The following is a 25,744-nucleotide window of genomic DNA, read 5'->3' as shown; positions in this document are numbered from 1 at the left end:
TTTTTAATAACACCCAATAACGATAGCTACTGAATCTGTACATTCATTATTTTGAGCTCACTTATAGCAATGACAGTGGAATGCTGCTGCATTACAGCATTGCTCCTGTGCTGTTCATTAAGCAATGGTGTCTTTAGTATGAGCTGGGACTCAAATCCCTCCCTTACCAGTTATTCTTCCAATCCCTGGCCTTCTCTTGCCAGCCTCTCCTGCCACGTGTGCACCAAGGCTGTGACCAATGATGTGGACATTGGCTGCAGAGTATGAATATTGATCCTGAGAAAATAAATATTTAGAAAATAATTTTCTACTTCCGTTTTTATCAACAACAGAGAGAATTAAAAATGGGCTGAAAACTCTTATAGGCTCCTATAGGATTTTGGTACATTTTTGCCAGTTTAGGTACTTAAATCCAAAACACAGATATGTATTTTCTTCAAAGCTGCTTATTCATCTGCTGCCCTCATTTGGATGTTCTTAAAACTCTAGACAGCTCTAGCATCAAATCCTGAGAGCCTCAACATCCTTTTTACATCCTAGACCCACGAAGAGTAATTTGGAATTCTCGTATGGGGAATATGTGTCAAAAGCAATTGGATTAAAAGAAGGCTTCAAACCAATCGTTGCTTCCCATGTAAAGTGGCTGAGAAGGGGGCATATTACACCTTCTGTACATTCAGGCTCTGCACGATGGCTTCCCTGGAGGCAGCTGGGAGGGTCCCTGTTGGCCCCGGGTACTCCAGCTCACCTGAGAGCAGTTGTTCTGATGACCACAGCTGCTTTTCAGAGCTTCTTTGTAGATTTTTGTCTCCATAAAAAGGCAATTTACTGCTTATTATTTCTGCATATTTAAAACTACACAGCTCTTTACAACTCTTAACATCCATGGAATAACTGTTCAGCTATCTTGGAGAATTTCAATCCTCTAAGCTGACTAACCCTTCTGTCATCACAGTTCTCCAGCTCAGAAATAAGTCTGTTGTTTCCAGCTGAACTTCTAAAATAATCACTGAGTAGAAAAATGCTGTTTACATTCGCATTCATGAAAGTTTCCAGATCAGCTTTATATATTTAGTTATATGATTAGGAGATTCTTACTATGAGCACGTTGACAAAATATGCAATTTCAGCGCCTACAACACGGACGTTGTTCGATGCCTGAGAGTACTGACATCTTGCACCTTTTTTCCAGCTTATAGCAATACAGTTCACATCTTCCACTGTAAGTATCCTCTGTTTTGTAAAAAATAAAATTAAATAAAAAAATTAAAATTAAAATAGTCCCATGGAAGTACAATCTGAAATGGATTCATAGTGCTTAATACAGCCAAATTCATAAATGCTGCATGAATACATATGGGAACATCTTAAGAATCAAAACAGGAAGTTATTAAAAGATCAATCTATTTCTGTTAGTTGGAACAAATTACTAACAAGTCCAACAGTCAATCCTACATGTCCTGAAAGTGATAATCAACATAGATATTTTTCATCAAGAAGCTGTCAAATAAATTTAATTTCTTTTGAGCTAGTAACAAAGAGAAGCAGGCAATACGGATGCAATAAATGTGAAATACTTGATAAATGTGAAATACTATATTCCTTATAATTTTCATTTAAGTAAAATAGGAATACATAATTTAAAGAAAATTGGAGTTGTGTGAATACGTAATTAAAAGCATTGTCCATATAGATCATGTGCCATGAACTAATATTTTGCTTTGTGTGCTGTATGACTAGCAGCTTTCTTTCGCAGCTGCATGGAAACCATGTTTAGAGGATTTGAGAAGGCCACAAATTTGAATTGCAGCTCTGTTTTGGAGAAAGATTAAGAAACATCTTGAGAAATTGTAGAGTCAGTGCAAAAATCAATAGAAAGCAAAGAGCTCCAGGTTTGAGCTGTTTTGAGCAGGAAAAAGACTCTCACTGAGCCAAATCCTGTTGTCACTCACTTCACTAAAGTGAAAAATTTCATGCATTTTCCCTAATGTTTTTCCTCAACATACTGAACAACATATTTTCAAATTATTAGCAGCTTAAATATGTCCTCTTTTCTCCCTTTCTTATCGCTAGAGTACTATGAAATATAGTGATTAGAGAGAGAGAAAGCAAACAATGTACAGCGATATATTTGTAAATGCCAACTGAGGAACTTCCTAGGGACAGGATTTTCCTGTGGTTCGTACCTTGCACAGATCTGCGGGCCAGCCTTCTTCTCCTTCATCTATAAATCCATGAACAACAAATCTTGTCTTCCTGCTTGTTTTGAAGTTTGAGCTCCCAATTGTTGCGGAGTTAACTGCAGATATCTCCTGTTATAGATGTTAAATTATTAAAATTTTAAAACTCTTTTCTTAAAGAGCGCATCAAAATTGTGCAGAGCTGAACTCTGTTCATTTGTACAGACATGTAAAAGCTTTGTAATTTACCAATATTTAAACCACATTAGTTCTTACCTGATAGTTATTACTGTTTTCTTTTGTGTAAAGGAAGAACTGGGTACCTATCTGTTCTGGGCTCCAGGGTAATCTATAAATTGGTCTCTCTGCAGTTCCAGACCATGGTATATCATCTGTGAAACATCCCACTCTGTCATAGCAAACTTCAGAGCCTGTAGCACACAGATCGGACCAAGAATATTTGAATGAGTAAAGAGCAGACTGGTAGTTATAACATACAGACTCTTTTCTCTAGACATCTCTCAGCCTATTGAAAATTCTCCAGTTTAAATAGTGCATAGTCCAGCTGTTGCCTTGTCTCAGCTCTCAAAATCAACAGTTTTCCCCAAGGAAGAAGCTCATCTCGTTGCTCACCCATTCTGCATGAGTGCAGAAAAATATCTCACAAGGTCAAGCATCATAGAAAGGCTTTATAAACAATAGCCCCATATACTTACCTCTGGCTGTGCAGAGAAGAAATAGCAAGAATATCCCAATTCGAAGCATCTAGAACAGCGGGAAAAAGAAGCAGCTAGGATTTGCAAACCTGCTTGATTACCAAGTCCACCTGTCTTCCTGGTGCTGATTTTTCTTATGGTGAAAAGGGCCCTGATCTTTCTTCCCTGCAACCTAAATGTATGACTGCCACACATGAGACATATGAGTCAGCTTTATGTTACCTGTCTCCAGCGGAGCTTATGGTGCTGCAAAATCTGCTAGTGGCTTAGCTCAAGTCCAGAGAGATTTTTGTCCTGCTACTAGGTTGTATGCCTGCTAATTTAGAACTAGCATAAGGACAGCTACATGTGCTACCATTCCCCTTTAAGCCATTCACCTGACAAGACAAATAAATCTCCACCAAACCTGAACTACTTACTGTGCAGTCTAGGAAGTTCATGCTGTAATGGGCAAACTTTGCATGTACTTTATACTTTGCTGTATCCTTGGAAGTGTTCCTAGAAAGATAGTAAAATTTGTTTATTTCAGATTATAGTTTATATCTAAACTGGAAAATGTCTTTAGGGCTGATTTATCTGTGAAGTCTAAAACTGACATATGTAGATTTCTTGAGTTGATGTGCTGGAACCCAGAATGAGGTTGTTGCTCCAGATGTAGGGCAATTCCCAAGCAGTAATTTATGTTGTGAAGAACTGGATTCTCTTAGCTGGGAAGGCTTTTGTTTTTAGTGTTGTATAGCTGGGATGTGGGAGTCTACTAGGTGATAAGTTTTTAAGACTGCTTCTCTAACCCACATCAAGTGGCTCTGTGTGGAATGCTCCTGTCCTTCTGGGTCTTTTGTGCACACTTTCTGATACCAACTCTGTTCAGAGAAGCCTTGTTCCATCAGGAATATTTGTCTGTAGGTCTTCTCCTAATGAAAGAGTCTGACCTTTTCCTAGTGTCTGTTTTGTTTCCACGTTGAAGTTCTGGGATGTAGAAGGATGGGTGTCAGCCCCTGTGGATGCTTCATATACTCCCATTATAACCCAGGTTTTGTGAAAATGTCTAAGTAATGAACTTTCAGAAACCAGGCTGCAAATATATACCAATAACATACAAAATTCACCTAGACACTGGGATCTGGCTGCTTTGTGTTTTGTAGCAGTATTACAAAACTTAGGAGGTCAATGTCCTAAAGACATCAACTAAAGGGTGAAAAACAGTCTGTGCAAATGTGCAGTCCTGGATCTGGGAACCCCTTAGGCTTGTTCATTGTTCATCCATAGGAAAATGGCATAAGTGGACAAAAATAAACAAGCAAAATGCAGAGCAACTTTTCACCTAGCAAGTGTCCTTTTTCTTTTCTTTTTTTTTTCTTTTTCTTTTTTTACTTCTTACATTAACACGTAACTTTCAAGAACAGGTATTCCCTAATCTCTGTTTCGGGGAAAGACCAACTGGATACCAGCTGTGTGCATGTGTATCAAGTGTTGTCCATGCAAGTGGAAGCCCTATCCCCAGAGATATTCAGGGTCAGGCTGGATAGGGCTCTAAGCACCTGATCGAGCTATGGGTGCTCCTGATCATTGCAGGGGAGCTGGACTTCCAACTCAAATGATTCTATGGTTAAAAGTTGTCTTTTTTTTTTTTTCCTAAAGCATTACTTCTGATACTCATTTAGATCTCAGTGTTTAATATTTGATCGAAGAAGCAATTTTTTGTTAAGTATCTTCCTATCAGTGATGCAGAAGAAACATCAGATGTCCTGCTAGAACTAAGTAATTGTTCAAAATGAGGTGGGAACAATCTTTCCAATTTAATGTAAGAGCTAATGGAAAGGGTTTAAGCAAGATTTTATACTAAGTAGTCAGCTTCTCTGATACAACATGGTGAAAAAAATATGACAAACTGAAAAACAGGACAAACCTATATCTCGTGGCCCAGCCACTGCTCTCTGTAGACTGCTCTGGCTCTTGGGGCCAGAAACTTCAGTTCAGGGGCTGTCAAAAGAAGGATGGCTTTTGAGAAAGCAAGTGGCAAATAAAGACCCAGCTATGTTTTAGTGTGGAACATGCCGATATCTAAAATAGGAAGAGGGCCTGAAGCAGGTCCATTAGTGGAATGGATTTCACATGCTGCAGGAAGGCCACAGCTTGCTCCTGCAACGTGGTGTGGGCCTTCCTGGCATTGTCTGTGCTTCCTTTGCTGCCTGTTAGGCCTGAGGGATTTGCAGCACTGACGGCTGCAAATCTGTCTTGGCTGAACATCAGACTTGTGTTTAACTGTACTTTTAATTTTGTTTGGTTAGTGTTTAGGCAAGAATACTATACTCATGCTATGTATGAGTAGGGTTGTGTTTGGGTGTGGGTTTTTTTTTTTAAGTTTTCATTCAAATATTTATACTCATTGCAAATGTTCAAAATAATGTATTTCTATTGACATTTATTGGAAGTCTATCTAGCTTGTGCATTGCTTCTCAAAATGGGGGAATGGGAGGGAATAAAAGATTAACTCATTTTCTTCCTAGTCATTAACTTTGACTTGGTCTTTGTACTGGAAAAATGCCAACTGCCTTGGTCTCCTAAAGCCCCAGGTGGCTCGTGCACACTGTGCTTTGCAGAACAGCAGTGTTTGCTTCAATGTGAAATAGTCCCAGTGTTTACAAAGTCTGGAGTAATTCAAAGTCTTGTTGCTCAAAGTCTGCTTCTTAGGTCTGGGTACTTTTCAAGTTAAAAATGGCTTGGTCAAACATATCATGCTAAATATAAAACTTTCTGGAAGAAATAATGTATTCCCTCTCTTTATTTATATGTATAAATATATGCAGGAATCTGAACTAGCTCATCTGTTATTCTCAAACATCTGACCACAGAATAGTATCATATGAACCTAAATTCAAATTAATGGATACCGTACTTTGTCTTAGCCAAAAATTTGAGAAGCAGTCTCCATTCCTGGAGGCACTGCAGTACCAGGATGTTCACAACATGGATGGAGTATGCTTCTACTCCCTCTTCCAACCTGCAAAATACATTTAAAATGAAGTTTTTACCTACTTTTCTCAGGATACTATTAGAGTAAGACTGTGTTGGTATTATAAGTATACATGATTTTCAGTTGCTTGCATACTTAGAAGTGCAATAAACTTGAATTTGACTTGAAAAAGTTCAGAATTTCCAAATGCGTTTGTCAAAATTAAAGAAGAAACAGTCAGCTTAAGAATTTGCTTTAATAGCCTTGTACAGTGTCATTGCCACACACATTGGTCATTTACTCAGCTGTGGTGTACAGAACAGCTGCTCTTGGTGACCTCTAGCAAGGTGTAAGTAGCTGGGGAACTCCATATGTCACTGTTCCACGGCCGCAGAAAGTTGACCTGGGAAGGAAAAATCTTTGATCAAGGGAAAGGCACAGAAAAGACGTCAGCTCTCACCTTGAGGTTAATTTGCTCCATAATCCCATGCAAGCCTTCCCAAAAGCCTATTGGCATTCACTTGTTAGCAGTGACAAGGCGAATTTCCTTCTTATGGGGAAGCTGTAAAATTTGGGTTTTGGTAGAAAGATGTAATTCATCTCTAGGTTCACAAAAGTAGAGCTCTAGGTAAGAAGTCAGAAAACCGCCTTGTTAACCCCTTTTAAGTGAGGCCATCTGTTTCACTAGATTTCCCACAGCTTTGCAGCTTCTTTGGGGACCTTATCTAAATAATCCGTGCCAACGCCAAATGATAAGAAAGATTTTCCTGACATCTAACATTTATTTTTTTCTGTTGTAAAATATACCAATCAGTTATTGACCTAAACCCATAGCCATGTGAAACAGTACACTGTGCTTTTTCACAACTTGTCTATCTGTCTTTATGCCCCACCCTCAGCTTTTTTGTCTTGAGGTGTACACTTCCTCCACCTGTTCTATGCAGATTTTCTTTTCTAAATCTCTTCCTCTTGCTCTTTATCTGGACTTCAATCTGTGTGCATCATACGTGATCCTACTCCTGGTTACATTCTCAGCCCAGCCAATTAATTTAGAATAATTACTCTCTGGATCCTCTATATTGTGTAGTAATGCACCTGGGAATAAGACTTGTTGGTTTGTAGTTGTTCTGCTGTGGCACCACATGCTCCTTAAATTGTTCACTGATGGATTCCTTTCCAAACATTTTTTCACTGCTTTGTGTTGGAACGTTTCAGTTTCTGTCCAAAGAGCAGTATCTTGGCCTTGAAAGTACTGAAGTTTGTGCTGCTGATTGCAAACCACGTGTCCAGTTTATCAAGACCATTTTTAAATCCTGTTTCTTAGAGTTTTGAGCTCCTTTCCTATTCTTTTTGATCTGTTAAAAGGACATACTCACCAACGTCCATCTTCTCCATGAATTATATTGACCGCTTCTGCTCCCATTCTTGCCCAGAGCAGAGTGAATATGGTTTTATTCCAGAGAAATTCAACTTTTTTAGTTTTCTGGGGGTCAATTTCAACATCAAGGTATTTTGTATAAACTTTGTCACCGGAGAGGACTCCACTGGAAATAGAATGCAGACAGGAGTGATGTAACGATAAAGGACTTACTGGATTAAAATGAATTCATCACATGATTAAGCTTTTTCCCTTTGTTACAAAGAAATTTGCACGTTTGCTGTTCTTTTCAGCAACACAGGCCCTGGATCAGGACTTCGTGGCATGCTCTGAGCAGGGAGAGGACAAAAAGCAGTACTGGAAAGCTTCAATGGGCATGTGGCAGGAGACCACCGGGGTGTGATCCAGGCAGAGCTAGGATGGCCGTAGCAGTCTGTGTGTCTTCAGCACTGTGCAGCCCACATAAACGTGCCATTTGTATCATAGTTTTTAGTAAATCCTAGGGAGGAAGGACACCTCCACCTTGCACGTTTGAAGAGCTCAGGCACAGTTTCCCTTTGTGTGAGTTTGTGCAGCAAGCTACCGGCAGTGTGGGGAGTCTGTTACTGGCGTGTGGGGGGAACACATCAGTGTGTGATGCAGTCCAAGTGAGCGTGAGAGCTGTTGTGCTAATGTGAGTATGCAACAGGTGATCACAGCCAGAAGGACATAAGTAGAAAAGGTGCAGTTTTTCTTCTTTTCATGAGCAATTCCTAGAAATGTGACCCTTCTCCTGTCAGGTGGGGTTCCTATGTCACTGTAAAATCGCAGGACTCATGAAAAAGAAAGTGAATTCTACTTGTCACAGCTATCCTTCTGCCCTTATAGATCTTATCTACATGACAGCTTATTTTCATAGTGAATGTTAATAAGACTGTGCAACAAATAAGGCTTTGCACTGCTTATTAACATATTAAAGATATTAAGATATTAATGTTAGTAGCATTCAATGCTATAGAGAAACATTAATTTATCCTACCTGGCAATTTCATATTCTTTTGTATTCCCCTCTGTGTCATGGAATATCAGGTTTATGTCCCCTCTCATTTTTTTTACACCAGACAGTTTGATAAATACTTTTTGTCTCCAGCCTGCATTAAAATAATAAAAAAAGCAGAATAAAACTGGATTGTCATTGATAGGAGAGATCTAAAACTGCTAGCATCCTGGAAAGTTCTATTTTCTTAGTCAGAATTCATTCATGAAGGCAAATGAAAGTCTTGAATTTTGATAATACAGCATTTTTTTTCAGCCAGAGGTCTCAGCCAATGTTTGTATCAAAAGAGCATGACTCTTTTGATACACGAATGTGCGTAAGAACTTCTTCACGGTGAGGGTGACGGAGCACTGGAACGGGCTGCCCAGGGAGGTTGTGGAGTCTCCTTCTCTGGAGATATTCAAATCTCGCCTGGACGCCTACCTGTGCGACCTGGTGTAGGGAACCTGCTTTGGCAGGGGGGTTGGTCTCGATGATCTCTGGAGGTCCCTTCCAACCCCTACAATTCTGTGATTCTGTGATTCTGTGATGACTACAAATCATGCCAAAGCAATCACTTTCCAACTTGAATAACTGTAAAAGATGTTCTGCACTTACTAGCGAAAGGTGGCTCTGCTGCTGTGTTTAAAAAATACTTCTGGTTTACTCTCTTCAGTTTATATGGAAACCTGTCAGCGTGGTGCCCCATCATTGGACAGCCCTGCTTGGGACATGGGAAACAGTCTCCCTAGGAAAAATAAGAGTAGCAGTTAATGAGGAGTACATCTTTCATTCTGGCTGTGACAAAATTAAGGGTCAGGATCCTGTTCAGACCTTGCAAAGCTGGGACATTTCTGTATGTTGTTGTAATCTGATAAAATCAGGCATCATGTTCTGCACTTGCACACACATGAGTGGAACATGGAATAAGTAGATATGACACGTGTGCATATGATGGTCTGAATGTTTTGCGGAGTTTATTTTTCAGCTAGAGTATAGGACAAAATATAAACCTTATTTCCCTTTCACAGTAGAAGGGAACCTGTCTGCTATGCTATATGGGGGATAAAAGGATCGCATGTATGATGGCTGCTCTGGAAGTAATGCCTTCTATTGTATTATGTTAGCCTGTGATGCCAGAGGAGGATGTTGGTGGTATGGCAGTAGAGACTGAACCTTCCCACCAATATTCCATTACATTTGTTGCTGTGCAACAGATGGCAGCAGAGGGGCAATCTGACACAAGCATTTCTGATACGGAAGTGGATATGAATCAGTGGAGTGGAAGTGAAACCCTCCACGCAGAAAAAATGGCAGCCATTGGTATTCATTGACATTTGCTGAATGCTTCTGGAGACCAAGCAGTGGATGTGAGCACAGTGAGGAGTGGGTGGTGCATTTCAGCAGTGGTGACAGTGACGTGAAAGACAAGCCACATTCCAGATGGCTGTGCACAGCTGTCACACCACAAAATTAAGAGCATCTCCATATGCTCATCTGTGTGAACTGCCTAATGGTGCTGATTGTGTTGAAAAATATTGTTTTCCAGCTGAGAATTTTCTCTATCAAATAGTGTGATTGTTCTCCTTGTATTTGTTGTAATTTCCATGGAGATAAAGAGCAGGCATTATTTTCAGAGCCAACCCATGTATTTAGCCTATATGCTATTTGCATATAGGGTGAGAATTGCATAGGGTTTAATTTTTTTCCCCCTGTTTCGGTGGTATCAGCTATGCTTTAAGATTAATTCTCCAAAGTGGAAGAGCTAATAGAGCTGCTGAGTGCTGTGCCTCCTCCTACTGGCCTGCATTGCTCAAGTTGGTGTTTGAGCTCAGGTCTTCTGTTAGCTAGGTGACACAAGCAGAATTATTCACATTCAGGTGTGCTTTGTGTGATCTATCTTGATAATTTTCTTTATATTTCATTTGTTCCCAGGCTGACATACTTACTGACTTAAAGTCTTCGTATGTCTCACAGGGATATCCAATGAATCCAGTGGGATAGAGGATACTCTTAAAATAAAACTCGTGGCTGCGTGAGTGATGGCAGCTTCCAAAGATTGTAGTGTCTGTTGGGACAAAATTTATGAGCATCCATTAAATAATTTCCTGTTATCCTGTACAACACTTGTACTTGCCTCAGCATGAGGCATGGAATAGAATAGCAGTGTGGGCTAGTAAGGTATATACATATGTATTTATACATGTATTTTATAAATTAGTGTATATATAATCTGTGTATATGATGTTGCAGCAAGTTACATTAAGTACAGTTTTAAAAAGCTTTATAGAACAAAGAATTTCTCTGCCTTTCACTCAAAAGCCTGATGGAATCTCAGGCAGAGTCACAATGCAGGTTCAGCCATGCCACCTCCCTCAGCCGGATACATCTCCTGGGAACATCATTATGGCGCTAGATTTGTGTACTCCCAAACCCCTACTTTTACATGCTCTGCAGGTCTGATTTCCAACTGCAGAAGCAAAACCCTCGCCTGTGCAATACCTCTGACTACTCTTGCCCTGCAGGGTTCCCTGAGTAGCGCCATTCTGATCTAGCTTTTATTTCTTATTTCCTCTTCTTACTTATGAGTAAACGGGCAAAAAAATCAATTTTTTTTCAATTTTGTTTTCTCCCAGAGGAATAGAGGCTTTCACAGTTCATGAAAATAGAATACTGAATGTGTTGAGAATGCATGCTTACCTGCAATTAGAGCTTCAAAATCGCTTCGTTTCATTTCTAGAAGTAAATCATTGCATCCAGGCATTAGAGTTCCTCCATTTGGATAAAAGTCAAGGTGACCAGTAGTGTTATACATTCCAAACCCTAAGGAGCACACGTGATGTTGTCAGTGTCTCAGGGTATCTCTGTGGTATTCTTATCTCTGCAGCTACTTGCACATGAACACTTACCTGTGGCAGGAAAGTGAGCAGCATTACTGTGAATAACATCAACGAAGTTGGCATCTGTAGGATCCAGTCTCACCTCGGGAGGAGTGCCTTCAAAATAGGGCCCAGCAGGGTCCAAGCCTAAAAGCACCCCGCATTTATTGTAAGAGTGATATAGCATGTTAATGTTTTTTGACAATTTACAATGTCAGACATTTAACCTTACACAAGGCATGTTGAGTAATAATAATGTGAACTGTAAGCTAGGCTGAACCAGCTGTGCAGTAACATGGGTTTGTGAACCTTCCTGCAAACTCATCCCAGTAAAAGCAAAACATTTTCCAATAGAATACATAATGACATCATATTACTAAGAAGGAAGTATTCCAAGTGATTTTATTACTGATCTGCCAAGCATACTGAATAGGAAGGCTAAAGATTTTTGACTTGGTGCTTGTCTTTGTGTGGTGCTGATGCAGCCCGGTGGATGACAGTAATGCTGCAAACATACTAAAAAAGAGCCCTTCTCCTAAAGAACTTTAAACCTCACTAAGAAAAATAATATCTATTCCTGTTTTTGAGAAGTGTAAAGTCTGCTTACTCATATATGGTGTCTGCAGCACTACCAATGATTTCATTCTGGTCTGTAGACCAGCAAGCTACAAGCTTCTCTCTATCAAAAGCGTACCCTGTTAGGTGTGCATCCCAAGGAGCAGCCTACCTGAGATCCGCCGGATACCTCGGACCCTTCTGCCTGTCTCTCCTGCTGTGTGTGCGCCCAGGCTGTGCCCAATTAAGTGGATCTCACGAGGGGAGTATCTGAAGAGTTTCTGATCAGTAAGATGGTGGTGGTTGGGAGACAAGAACACAGGCTTTTAATAGCAAGTAAAGAGGCGTCTGACACTGTGGGCCTTTGGGAACCTCTAGGCTCACTTCCTGCTTAGCCAACAGTGTGAGAATTCCTTGAGATAATTACTGTTTTAATTACCCTAAAACTTAGTAAAAAAACGTCCAATCTAGAATTTTAAATGCCCAGTGATGATGGATTCGCTATCTCAGCCTTGGTACGTGGTTACATGTTCAGTCACCCCTGGTAACAAAATACAAACGTTTCCTGTTTGGATTAACCCCTAATTTTAAGGTCCATCACTATGATCTTGCTTTCTCTTCAGTGAGTTGGTTATGGAACTCTTTCTCATTTAATGTCTGTTCTCTCGTCTGTCTGCTTAGAAGATGTGATCATATCACTCAGGGGGATTTTTACTGACCAGCTTAGGGGACTGATAAGCATTCTCCCCTTTGCCAAGTGTCACCTGTTCAAGACTTGCAATTCTGATGTGTTATGTGTGCTTTGAAGACAGAAATGGAAACTAATCAGCATGTATGCTGCCTGCAGGGAACACATTTCATACAGGCATATGCTGGGTTTGTGATGTTCAAAGTCAGCAAGTATTGGCTGCTTAATTGCATGAGCTTTTTTTTTTTTGTAATGAATTTTGTTTTTAAAAACAGATCTTTACTATCAGTCTATCTATGCTTATCAAGAGATGACGGAATCCTTTGAATAGTCTTCACTGCAGTTCATATATTTGCAACACAGCTTAACTTTTCTTAAGTTTCTAGAAGTTTGTAAATTTAGGAAAAGAGCTAGGGATCATGTATACAGCCTTTTAATGGAAGGAAAAGAGGTCTAGACTGCAAGTTGGTGCTCTAATGGAGATCTGAAATGAAAAGAGACAGATGAAGAGATCCCGTGAGAAACCGGACCCAACTTCAAGTGAGCTGGGACTTTACACCAGGAAGGAAGACTAAGAAACAAAGGTGTGAGGCTAGTTATTAGAGCTCCCTAGGTAGAAACAGGAGATTGTCTGTCAGTGGCCTCTGGAGAAGCGTTCTGTGATACTCAGGTGTTCGTAAAGTTGATACTTTGCCTTCAGTCTCTGGAATAAACCTTACAACATAAGATGAATGCCTACTGACTAGCATCAAGTCTGCAACCAAGCAGGGGTCTGATCTGAGCAGTCCGAAGTCTATTTGAAGTCAGAGGGAAACGCTAGTATTAAACTTTGCAATTGAGCAGTTCTGTGCAGTGTGTGTAAAAGTGAATGCGGGGTTCACAACTAGAAAGCAACAGGACAATTTACTGTGCCTGCAGACACCTAATGTGGCATTAGCAAGTGGTTCTGTGTGGTACTTCTAGCTCCTGCTCATTTCGGTGCAGTTGAGATGCTGATTTACCTATAACCACATGTATTATTCTGTCATAACCTCTTGTAAACACTGAACGTCTCTTGCCTACTTTCCGCTGAATGCTCTTACCTGTATCATCGTGTGGAAATGGGAAGGTATTGCCACCTACTGGTCTTTAATCAATTGGCACCTCTTTTCAACCGCACTAAGCTTGAATGGAGACTTCTGTGGCTGTGAGAACTCCTTACGGAGTTGATAATTAGTAAAATTAGCTAGATCTCAACTGTATGCATTGTACAGATCTTCCTGAAGCACTGGCTGTCCATATTACACAAAGTTTGAAATCAAAGCAAATCATCTTCACCCCGCAATATTTCCTTAAGAATTGTAGCTTGTAAAGCTGTATTTTTTACCTGTAAAGTTTTTATGAAATAAGCAACCTCAGCCCCAAGCACACGGATGTTGTTCACTGCACAGACATAGGTGCCTTTTGCACCTTCTTTCCAATCGACAGCAATGCAGTTTATGTTTTCTACTTCCAGTAACAGCTGATGTGGGAGCACATAGAGCAGAGTGTTTAAAGAAACATAAAATAGCAAATAAGGATTAAGATTATGTCAGAATAAACATTAAATGGTAACATATTCACACAATTTCTCATTTACTGAGCAGAATTATTCACTGTAGCCTGTGTGACACTGAAATGATTCTTCTTATAAAGCAGAATATAATAAGCCATTCATTCCCAAAGTCTCAATTTTGAAAGACTATAATAAAAAATGTTTTACTTTATAAGCTACTGAAATATGTGTTTTAAATAACTTGGAAAAGCCACACAACTACACAGTAGCTGCTATGTGCAGTTTTTTGAGGGTCATCTTAACTAAATAGTATAGGAAGTCAACTTGTTTACCAAATGTATTTAACACTGAGGAAGGGATGTCAGACTGGAATGGGTCAGAGCAAACTAGAAAGTTTCTAATTCAGCAGACAGTTAATGCACTGCTCACTTTTGCAGTGGCCACAATCTTGCGGATTTTTTTCCACTATAATAATCTTGTATTAAAGTCTGCAGTTGTAGATTTCTATGATTAAGGCTTACTTAAGTTTTAGAAAGAATAAGGAGCAAAAACAAAAATAAATCTGTGCTAAATGGTTAAAGGTGAATGACAAGAAAAGCAGAACCTTGGAGTAGTAGGACACTGAATCCTGGACTCCATCCTCTCCTCTAGACATACCATGAAATAGTTTCTAGTGAGGCAGATAGAATTACTGTTTATTTTCTACAGGAAAATTTGGAAATGTGGTATTCTGGATTAAAAGTTTTCGTAGATTTATGAACAAAATAGTTCTGCAGAGCTGTGACAGCATTCAGCAGTGGTCTTCTTCTATCTTATCCTTTTCTCTGCTAATGCTAAGAAAGAAGAAATTACAAAAGACACTGCTTCTTTGTCAGAGCCAAGGCTGACTGTATTCTCTGTATCCTCTGACACTGTACCCTCTGCTGGCCAGACTGCAGCAGCTCTGGTTTGTTGTAGCTTCTACATTTCATATTTGAAATATGAAATATGCTTCTTTTCCTTCTTTCCCCTTCTTTCTTCTACTGTCAGCTGAATATATCTGAAGCAGAAGAGTGCTTGTAGACTGAAACTTGAGGAGTACAAGCATTTAGAAAGGTCTGGCTGAAAGATGGTTCAGTGGTTCCCAATAGGAAACACAGTGAATTGACCTGTCTAATCTGATTGTGACACCCGTGTAGAGGCTCAGGACATCTGCTTTCAGTTTGTTGCTTTGATCTCATTTGTAGAGCTTGGGGGATGAAAATTCTCTAGAGTAGCATAATGCCAGAGATGACCAAGAAGCCTTGACAGTGCAGCACCACCCAGAATGGGAACCTTTTGACTTTGGATAGTAATTTCTTTGCTGGAATCCACTACTATTTAATGAATTTCAAAACAGGAGGTGAACCTTTGTGTCTAAGTCACAATGACAGAATGTAAATACAACCAGTGATAGAAAAGAGAGAATGCTGTCTCATACCAAGCACATTTCTACCACCCAGCCTTTTTTTCCTGTGCTGCTAAATCCATGAATGATGAAGGAGGTTCTCCTACGTGAGGAAAAATGTGAGTTTTGGATGGTTGAGGAGTTTATTGCCGAGATCACCTGTGTGTAAACAAGCAGACAAAAAATCAAGCTCTTGTATCTACTTATGCTTTTAAATATTTTTAAAATACCATCTAGGTCATGCTTAGTAGGATTCACATCTGCTTTGAATGTGCAGGGTCCCAGGGATCTCCTATCTCACCTTTCTCAGTCCCACTGCATTTCCAAGGAAGCTGTGCCCATGTGGTTTCTGTTGCCCTAACTTGTTTTCCTTAGTGCAGCAATAACCTCCATATTGGGCATATGAAACAGCCCAAAAGTGCTGTGGTATCTGATGATGTCTGTTGGCCTGAGTTGGTTGAGCTCCTCTGGAAACTCCATGCATCCTGGTTCTGTTTGCCCTTTTAGCACCTGAGCTTTGGCTTCCATGAGCTGCTCTGCACTTAGGAAACAGCTTGTTTCTCTGTGCAGGTGATATTTCTATTTCTTTTTTTTTCCTGTCAGTTGAGGAAAGCTGAAAGAATATCATGCAGAGCTGCATGCAGTAGTGGTGAAACTGACCTTGGCCCACCACAAATTGTTGCCAGCTGCTTAATTATACATCTTCTTTTTGCTCTGAATGATCTGTGACCAACTGTATTGAATCTAAATAAATGCAGCATCTGTGATGTGAGCTCAGGGTGTCTGGGTGTGGAAGGGTTGTGCCCTAGATCAGAGATATGTTGAAGTTCAGTGGCTGGCAAGTAGTACAAGGTATATTTTGATTTATTTTGTCAACAGCCAAGATGCATGAGTAACCATTGCTGAGTGCGTGCTGTGTGCTCACGCGTCCCTGCTCTGCAAGTTGTAAAAATTAACTACAGGTTTAACTTCTCTCCTTTGGAGAAGCTGAGCTGGACTCTTGGCATGACAACCAGAATTGCTGAGAGCTGTGGTGCCTGAGGCAGTTCTGCCCTTGTAGTTCATGGCAGAGGAATCATAAACATTCCTGCATGGCACAAGGGATGCATGCTCTGGGAGCCTGCAAGGGATTCAGCAGCTTTGCATGTATCTGCTGAATTGATGTGGTCCTAGCCCCACATCTTACAATTCCTACACATTGCTTAGCTCAGATTTTCAGGGCACAGGCAATTTGAGTGGTTCTGGCTTAACTTCAGCATTGAGAGAGGCATAGAGCATAGAGACTTCAAGGAAGAATGTGGTCTCGAACACTGTAAAAAAAAATTGCCACATCCTTATGCAAGAAAATACCAGGAAAGCTGTTGAACTTCTGAGTTCCTTCACCACATTTTGTTTTCATGCTTTATCCCCCAAAACTTCAGTGTTTATTCATAACTATACCTTCAGACTATCTTCTCATTTTGACTCATTTTCTATGTTGAGTGCTTTAGACTTTTTAACAAGTTAATAAATATTTGTAGCTTTAGACAGTTCTTGATGTTAAAAAATAAATGTCACCTGTGAGTTATTTCCTGTTTCCCTGGTGTAGAGAGAGAAGCTGATGTTCATCTCTTCAGGAGATTCAGGCAAACCTGTCAGAAGTCTCCCTGGTATCCCGGACCAGGGTGGGTCATTTGAGAAACAGCCAAGCCTGGGGTAGCAAACTTCGTCACCTAGAATAGAGAAAAAACTGCTTTGTATTTTGGACGCTTACAGGCAGATAATGTAGAATCGTAGAATCATAAAATCATTCTGGTTGAAAAGACCTCTAAGGTCATCAAGTCCAACAGATTTTCTTGTCTTGTAAAGGATTAAATCAAAAATTTTAAAAAGCAATATGTTTAGGACTGTGTGTTAGAATTGCCCCTGCACCCTTCTTGCCCAGCAGCACTGTACTTCATTGTAGGAACGGATATATATGCAGCAGCCTTATAATGAATGAGATGATAGTTTCTTTCAATGTGTTAGCATTTTCTTGATTGAATAGGTCTCTTGCTCCCTTTAGCTCAGCTTTTCTCTCTTAGCACCCTCTGTTGTGTTAAGCACCTTGCTGCTGAGCCATTCTTTGTTAACAGCTGTAATGTGCAGAGGCAACTTGTGCACTGTCTTGATAGAATGAGGGCACATGACTGTGCAATTCTATTCTGTGCAATTTGGGCACAAAGTTTTGTGTATTTTATTCTAAATAAATTAAAATGAGGTGGAGCCTTTAGCATCTGTTCCATGCATAATAATAGACACTGCCATACAATGACACATAAGTCATATCACAACTTAATTTTAAACAAAAACATTAGTGATTATCTCCTATATATTATTTTGTCAAAAATAATCTTCTAGTGAGAATGTTTATAGAAAATGTATCTCACCTGCTACTGTACCAAGGAGATAAAATGCAATAATCCATGTTCCAACCACCTAAAGCAAATTGAATATACAAGTTAGGTGTTTTATTTAGTTATTTGTCCTGCAAAGACAAATAGTTATTTGTAACACAAAGAGTAACACAAAGACGTGTGGCTGAAGAGGAGTAACCCAGTACCCATGGGGGACAATCAGATGGAAAGCAGCTTTGCAAAAAGAGATCTGAGTGTCCTGCTGGACACCAGTTTGACCACGAGCTAGCAACGTGCTTTGGGGTCTATGGGTATTCTAGGCTGCATTAGAAGGAGCACCGCCAGCAAGGTGAGGCAGCTGAACTTTCCTACACATTCAGTTTTCTGTTCTTTGCATTTCTTGTACATCCACTGGTGGATGTAGGTTGCTGAGTCAGTAGTGACTACCAGCCAAGAGCAGGAAATGTGGCCAAACAAACACTGATCCATGTAACTTGATGGATCTGCATACCCGGCAGCTTCTTTGGGCTGTTTTTCTACTTTTATCCCAGGTCCCTTGCAATTCTGCACTTTCATGTTCCTTCTCTACTCAGATTTCTTTCCTCTGCACTTTCCTTCCTTGGCTTTCCTATGGCAGGCGCCCCACTTATTTCACCATTCTCCTCCCCACATTTGCATCCTTCACTGTTTCCTCTTCCAGGTGTTCTATATGGCACCCAATTCACATTTTCCACATTCCACTTTTCTTATAAAACAAACATTTTGAGCTGTAGTTTTTTTTTTTTTTCAGACCTGAAATCTGAAAGGCAGCTTGAAAATTAATACGCTTATGAAGCAAATGGATGAGTAATGACTAATGATTTTAAATAATGTGGAAATGTGGAAGATTGTTGCCAAACAAGAGTGATCAATTTCTCTTCAAAGATTCCATCTTTGAAAGCAGAAAGTGGAAACGAACAGGTAGGGAAGTAATGGAAGGTAGGGAAAACTTCTGTTTAGTGTCTGTGTGTGGAAAGCTGATTTGTTCTGTTATGTGTGTGGTTTGAATAGGTGGTAATTTTTTAGCAGTTGGGTTTTCATTATTGGTTTATCTTAACCTAACAGCGAAAGAACTGGAAGAATATTAAGATATTACCTCTTTCTAAAACAGTTGAGGCAGTATACGATTTAATGGGGGAAAGTTCCCTCACTGGGCACTTAAGAGCCTTAGAGCTGAACCAGACGAACAGGAATGACTTGTTGGTGCATGTATACTCAGCTCAGCACTGCTGGCAGAAAGGTCCTTGAATGCTCAACTCAGCTGTTTTACTCAGGGAGAAATGGGATATGCACTGCCAACAACAGCAGTAGCCATTTCCAAACAGCTGTTCAGCTTAGAGGCAAAAAAAAAAAAAAAAGGTTGAGATTGTAATCTACAAAATGTATGCTGGTTGAGTAGCTATCCTTCACAATGGCTTCACCTTCTGTTGCTCAATGTGTGATTCATGAGCCACCAGTGGATGACTTGTGAGATATGAAGAAGTCTGAATAATGACTGTCCCACACATATACCTACACACCTCCCGGGACATGTGCACAAACACAGACACAGTCCGTTCAAGGGGGAAAAGCCCAATTGTCAGGTTTTTTAATTATCAGCAATTTTAACTTAATAATCTCACTGTAGAAAATTGTTTTTCATTCAAAACAAAATATGTTGTTTATGTAATTGCTAAGAATTTTACTCACCATTCTTTTATCACACGTATTGTATTCTTCAGTGCTTAGTGGTTACACGGTATAAAAAGGTTTCTGTTTTCTTTGGTGCAGATTTCGTAGTTACATGCTTAAAAAATAGAAAAAATGGAGGTTAACCATCTATAGGTGAACCTGGTAATGTGAAAGAATACAAAACAACAAAAATGGGGAATGTGGGTAACTGGGAATTAGATGTTAAATCAAACAAATTTTGCAGGAAAGCAGCAATGCCAACATATACGTTTATGGGCAGTAGATTTAAGACATGAATTAAGAAAGAATATTGCATGTATGGAGGAAGTAAAGAGATGCCCTGATTTTGATTTTTACTAGAAAAAATTGGGCAAAACACAATGATGCAGCTGAAGTGTTTATGCTTTTCTTTTTCTCTGTTTACGAAGACCAGCTGGTGTTCTTCACAGCAGAAGAAAAGTGTTGATGTTGATACTATGTTCAGACAATAACTCCAGACCTTAGAACAGCTGCTAGTGCTATATAGTTTAAAATCAGTGGATTTTGGTAGCTCATAGCTCCCAAGTAGCTACAGTAGCACATACCTACGTGATTTGAAGAAATTTGATATCCTAACAGATAAAATAATAAGAAGAACAATTTGAGGACTTTCACGTCCCAGATTGGTGGAGTTTCAGTCCAGTATCAGCCTGATGCAGAATAATGGGATTTTCCACTCAATACTCAGGAAAGAAAATGTGTAAAAAATGGTTAGAAGATTAAGTTGTGTAATTGAATTCCATTATATGATATGACAACCTAATACAACACCCTTGTGAGATCAATATTAGTGGTCTCATGATACTTGAATTCCAATATGATGCTCTGCTACTTGATACTTTAGTTAAGAAATTAAAATGATATACGTATGTTATTACAACAGTTAAGTAGATTAAAAGTTGAACGTGCAGATTAACTAGATTAAAATTTGAGTAATTATTGCAACGCAGAATATAACGGGGAACAACCAGAAGTCAGTTCCTGGATTCACAGATACAATTCTTGCTCCTGTGCGTGATCTCATAACATCACGATCAAAATGTCATCGTGTTTTTTAGCTTGGCTTTTGACACTACAGTTGCTGAATGCTCCTGATGAATCATTACTAATTAGGGTTTTATGAGAATTAGCTCTTGGCATTACGTTGCATGTGAGCATTTAACACTGGTATTACCACTGGCCGTGAATGCTGTGCTGAAAGAGCAGCAGTGGTGAAACAAGAACTACCTGCAGTAATAATGAAGTCTACTCTCTTGTCCTGAAATAGCATCCAGCTGGAGTAAAAAAGTAAAAATAAAAAAGCTGGAGTCAAAAAGCACATCTGCTTTTAGCATAGAGTTTTATCAGATTTTAATGTGACGGTGAGAAGTGGCGCAGCTGTAGAGAATACATTACACTTTTTCATCCTATGACCAAACAGAAAGTTAAAGTCTCTGCTGAGATGGGAAGCAGCCTTTGCTTTCAGGACAAGCAGAGGCAGAGCAGGAACAGTTCTGCAGTGACAGTCTGCAGTACTGGCTCATTCTCATCTGCAGACAGAGCTAAGTGCAGCATCCTCTTTCCTTTCAGTAACACGTCATCTTTCCAATTTATCTGCTTTTCCCCCTTCTGCATTTATATCTTCTTTCAACTCATTTTAATGTTTGTGTTTCTGTTTTTCCATCTTTCCTGTCTTAACATGGCAGTCATACTTCCTATACACTGTCATTATCCTTGAACAGAGAATATTATTTTAATTTCTGTTTTTCCAGTGTTTTATTTTAACCTTTCACATGTTTTGGTGTTCTGGTGCGCTGATAATGCAAAGGCTACATCCAGAATTTTGCTTGCAAGCCCTGACTATAGGAGATTCATGTTAAATTCCTGCATGGATTTGAGGCATATAGATAGCACTCGCTAATTGCACTCCTGAACATTGTAATGATGCACAAAAGGATAAAAGAAGTAGAGGATAAAATGTTGTAAAAGTATCTGTAGACCTGGTAAGAGGAATCATGTATGCATTTGACCATATGTAAATACCTGAAAGTATGCTTTTTCTTTGTAATTTAGTTGTATTTCTTTGTATTTTGTGGATATGCTCTTTGTCAGGCATAGAAAGAATCCCACCTTTTCTAGGCTTAGTCCCTGTTCAGCAGCTCACACTCAGCAGTGTTTCCTGTGCCTCTCACATGCTGAAACCCTGTGTGCACAGCACTGGACAAAGTGCTGGTGGTACAGTGAACTTACTGAGGTGAGCAGCATAATTGGCGTAATTGGTAGAAGACTTAATTTCATCTCTGTCTCCTCCCCACCCCTCAGATGTGGTTGTTAATTGCCCCTAGTTGGGTTCCAGATGAAGGCTCTTTGGCTCCGCTTCAGTACAAACAAGTAACAATAAGTAAAAGAGCATCTGGGCAATTAGCCAGCCTTCTTTCCAGCTGGCTCACCAGCTTTTAGGTTCAGCTAAGTTCTCTGTGAGGAAACTGATCCTAAATGAATAGCTCTGAAACCCACATGTTTAACATCACAGTAGAGGAAGGATGTCCAAGAACCTTTTCATTCCTCCAGATCACTGGACATCACAGCAGCAATTGAAGCAAGGCAGTGTTCACATACATCGTCTGGTCTGGATAGTAGAGTTGTGTGAGTATCTACTGACCTCTTAAAATGAATCTGAGACAGAGAACTAGGGCATCAGCCTCAATAACACAGAATGCTGATGCCTGTTGTTTTCTTCATTAAATGTGGAAAGCGCTCCATTAAAAGGGAAGTATATATATGCAAAGTTGTACACAGGTTTGTTCATCGCTAGCAACTGCAGTAAGATTTGGATTTTCAGGGCGCTTTTGTCAGTCTCTTAGAAATAGTGCAGAATTCAAAGAGATGGCAGGATAGTAATAAAGAAAACCTATTAAAAACAGTCTCACAGTACAGCATCTGCTTTGATTTCCTAAATAAGCATTCTCACCTCATCCCTAAACTGGTGTTCAGACAGTAAAACATGCAGAGACAAAGCTATGGTTCAGTTTAGGGAGATGACTGTGCCAAATCTATGCTAACTAGAGAGCCTCCAGCTGTCTGCCAGCCACTTGCATGTCTTTCCAGGACTGTTCTGTTCTTCATAAAAAGGTTACTGTTATATCAGTCAGCTTAATGACCAATGCCATTGGCCTTTGGCCATTTCCAAAGCGTAGAATAATTTTTGCTGATAACAACATACTCCATACCTGGTGGTCAGCTAAAACGTCTTATCTGCCTCCTTCTTCCATATAACAGTTCAGTAATTCTTCATTTGCCTTCTCCTTCTTAGGAGTATTTAGAATATACTCCTAACAATACTTACTTATTATTTTTAGCTATTATTTGTATTCTCATGTATTTTTCCTTTAAAAAGTGCACATTCCATGTACAAATATCATCCTTTGATCTCTCTTTAAATCAGAGATACATTATCTATTACATTACCTTAGCTCTACTGACCCTACCCAGTTTTCTTAGCTGCCCAGAAACGATCATGTCCCATTGGGATTTCCTAGAACTGAAAAATTTTCCTCCAGTGTCACCTCAGAATCGCTCTGAGGTCTGCTGCTCAAGCCACTCAATCTTTTTGTAAGCGTGAGCCCCAAGCAGCTGTTAGTAAGTTGCCCCAAATCCTACAGATTTCTCAGCCACTTACCACTCTGGCTTGCACACCATGTTGCTGCTTTGTATGCTGTGTTCGGATGGCTCCTGCCAAGCCCTGACTGTTCCTGGCTCTTTTCACCTGGACTCTGTCCCACCACCGCGGGTGCGGACCTGCCCACACGGTGCCTAATTACTGGTTTGATGTGGGTGAGCAAGAAGCTCAGTAAGGATGATACTCTTATTGCTGGATGTAATATATATTCCCTTTTCTTGGCTCTCCAGCTCTCACATCACTTCTAATTCATCAAAATTTTGCCTCTGAAGATTTTGCTATGGATTTGAATAAATGAAACATGAAGCCATTTTGCCACTTAAAAGCAATGTATGATATAGGACATTCATAATAGACAACTTCTCAGCCTAGAGAAGAGGAGACTGAGGGGAAACCTCATCACAACCTACGTCTTTCCTCATGAGAGGGAGCAGAGTGGCAGGTACTGATCTCTCTCTGGTGACCAGTAATATTTGCAATGGGCAGGCTCAGGTTGTATATCAGGAAAAGTTTCTTCACCAAGAAGCACTGGAACAGGCTCTCCAGGGCAGTGATCATATCACGAAGCTGCTGGAATTTAAGAAGTGTTTGGACAATTCTCTCAGTCTTGTGGTCTAATTTTCAAGTGGTCAGCTGTGGAACCAAGAGTTGAACTTGATGATCTCAATGGATCTTCTCCAACTTGGGATTTCCGATGATTCTATGAAAAGGCTGGCTGTCAGAGGCTGCTGTTGTAGGCAATGGACCAAGCCTCCGTTATGATGCATTTCAGAGTATGAGCTTAATTTTTATGTCCTGCGTAAGGGACATAAAAATGTCCACTGTAAAGGACCAGCCATCTTTAGCCAACTGATGTTTGTACACAGTTTGTTGTAAACAAACCCTTGTGCATTTTTGCATAACCAAGCCTGTTCATGGTTTTTACAGAGAGAGGCATAGTTCTCAATAGGGGAAGGTAGAAAAGGTTGTCATACATTTTAGGGAGAATATAGATTCCTGACAATTTTTTAGCTTTTGCTAGTAAAGTTATTCAAGCTTTGCCTACCCTCTGCAGTTCTGACTAATCTGTGTCCTTCTAGAACGTGGGATTTACAAAATAAGCACCAAACTTTCTCATCTGTTGGTGTGATCTGAATAAAACTGGCACATACTGACCCCACTGAGAAATCACGGGCACTTTCATTCAGTATTGTGTCAGGAGAAAGAGAGGATGGTGATAATAGTGTGTGTCTGTTTCTCTGTAATGGCTTAGTGACTAGATGCCTTGTCCATCATGTGAGTCCCAATTTTTCTTCTTGCCCTGGAGTTCATGGGTCTGAATGAGTTCAGTCAAAGGAATGTGTCACAACCCAGGTCTTTCAGCTCCCGGGCAAGCCCTCAAGTTGCTGTGCTGCTACCTACAGGATGAGCGCTGCAATAGTCACCTACCTGTTCATGCAACTGAACTGGTGACATTCATCCTTACACAGGGGGTGATTCAACAAAATGCTTAGGGGCAGGAAGTAACCTGGGTTGAACCTAAGGTTTATGTGAAAAACCAGTTTGTGGTCTTGAGATAGTTGTGTTGTTTGAGAGATGATACAAATTCAGAAATATCAGCAAAGATGCATTTTTTCTATATGATAACATGCTTGACATTCATTGTAAAAAAAAACATGTTGTGAGTACGTGTCGCTCCTTGCAGAGCCTACGTGAAAGTTTGGATTGTGGTTTGATTCTTGTTTGTTGGTAAAGTGGTGCAAACCACCGCCATGTACATGATAAATATTAGGGAGAATTATCAGAGGAATTTTGAGGAAGCAGTGGTTGGTCAGTGCTGGGATCTCACATGTAATTATCACTCAGACTGAAGACAAGTATGTAATTTCAGATAAGAAATTAGCTAGAAGAGATCTGGCTAATAAGAAGTGATTTACAGTCTAATTTATACACATTGACTGGAAGATAGAAATTAGGCAGCACTTACGGGACCTGTATCAGACAGATATAGCTCTTTAGATAAGTCTGGGAAGGCATAAAGCTGGGGAGCCACATGAAAGAGATAAGGACTGTCAGGTGCCCCATTTGTCAGTGTATTGGCATGTAGGTTGTGTGGAAAGCAGCCAGTACACCTAGTGCTTCCATTAGTGATGAAAGATCTTCCAAAATTACTGAACATCTCTGTGTGAAAACCAGGCCCCTTTAAGGTGTTTGTTAGGAGACCATAACTGCAGGGTATGCTCAGATATTTAGCTGCAATTTCCATGGAGTGGGCACTTTGTGTGTGTTAACTGGTGCTGTAGAGCCCCCCAGCACCACAGTTACAAATGAGCAGAGGTATGGGCTCTTAAGAAACAGGAGATGCAATTCCTCCTGGGAAAAATGTACACAAACAACTGCAATCAGCATTTGGCATGAATTTAAGTTCATAACTGCATTCTTTAGTTTTCTTTTTCGTCTGTTTTGTGTGTAAAGATAGCCTGACTAATATGGGAGAGTCGCAGACGTTTTCCACATGGTCTCACTATCAGTGAATTTCAGAGGGCATGTGCAGTGGTACAGGTTAAATTAATGTAGCCCAGAATGACAAACTGGAGTTAATACCAGAAGAATTTATAGCCCATGTTACAGCATTTTGGAAACGTCGTGTTTTACG

General features: G+C 40.0%; 2 protein-coding genes across 3 annotated transcripts; both read right to left on the bottom strand.

The window, feature by feature from the left end:
- Positions 1-135: 135 nt before the first annotated feature.
- On the bottom strand, positions 136-3,351 carry LOC104912031 (inactive pancreatic lipase-related protein 1-like). 2 transcript variants are annotated; one of them, XM_031554513.1, is made up of 6 exons: positions 3,316-3,351; positions 2,897-2,945; positions 2,457-2,611; positions 2,187-2,312; positions 1,099-1,233; positions 136-276 (listed from the first exon to the last, which is right to left on the bottom strand). In XM_031554513.1, the coding sequence occupies exons 1-6, from the start codon at positions 3,334-3,336 to the stop codon at positions 151-153; spliced, it is 612 nt and encodes a 203-aa protein (XP_031410373.1). In that variant the 5' UTR covers positions 3,337-3,351; the 3' UTR covers positions 136-150. The 2 variants fall into 2 exon arrangements, with proteins under 2 accessions (XP_031410373.1, XP_010713079.1); XM_010714777.2 differs by lacking the exon at positions 3,316-3,351 and adding an exon at positions 3,119-3,249.
- A 2,747-nt stretch (positions 3,352-6,098) lies between these two features.
- Positions 6,099-23,218, bottom strand: LOC100549271 (pancreatic lipase-related protein 2-like). The gene is made up of 14 exons (XM_031554512.1): positions 23,110-23,218; positions 19,431-19,527; positions 17,736-17,784; positions 16,885-17,039; positions 15,361-15,486; positions 13,734-13,868; positions 11,852-11,960; positions 11,155-11,271; positions 10,946-11,068; positions 10,195-10,313; positions 8,864-8,993; positions 8,249-8,360; positions 7,229-7,396; positions 6,099-6,255 (listed from the first exon to the last, which is right to left on the bottom strand). Exons 2-14 carry the CDS (start codon positions 19,431-19,433, stop codon positions 6,192-6,194), a joined length of 1,410 nt encoding a protein of 469 aa, XP_031410372.1. The 5' UTR covers positions 19,434-19,527; positions 23,110-23,218; the 3' UTR covers positions 6,099-6,191.
- Positions 23,219-25,744: the final 2,526 nt, after the last annotated feature.

The sequence above is a fragment of the Meleagris gallopavo genome, chromosome 8, assembly GCF_000146605.3.
Source record: "Meleagris gallopavo isolate NT-WF06-2002-E0010 breed Aviagen turkey brand Nicholas breeding stock chromosome 8, Turkey_5.1, whole genome shotgun sequence".
Classification (NCBI taxonomy): Eukaryota; Metazoa; Chordata; class Aves; order Galliformes; family Phasianidae; genus Meleagris; species Meleagris gallopavo.
The sequence above is the reverse complement of the archived record's forward strand: the minus strand, read 5'-3'. Positions and strand labels throughout refer to the sequence as shown.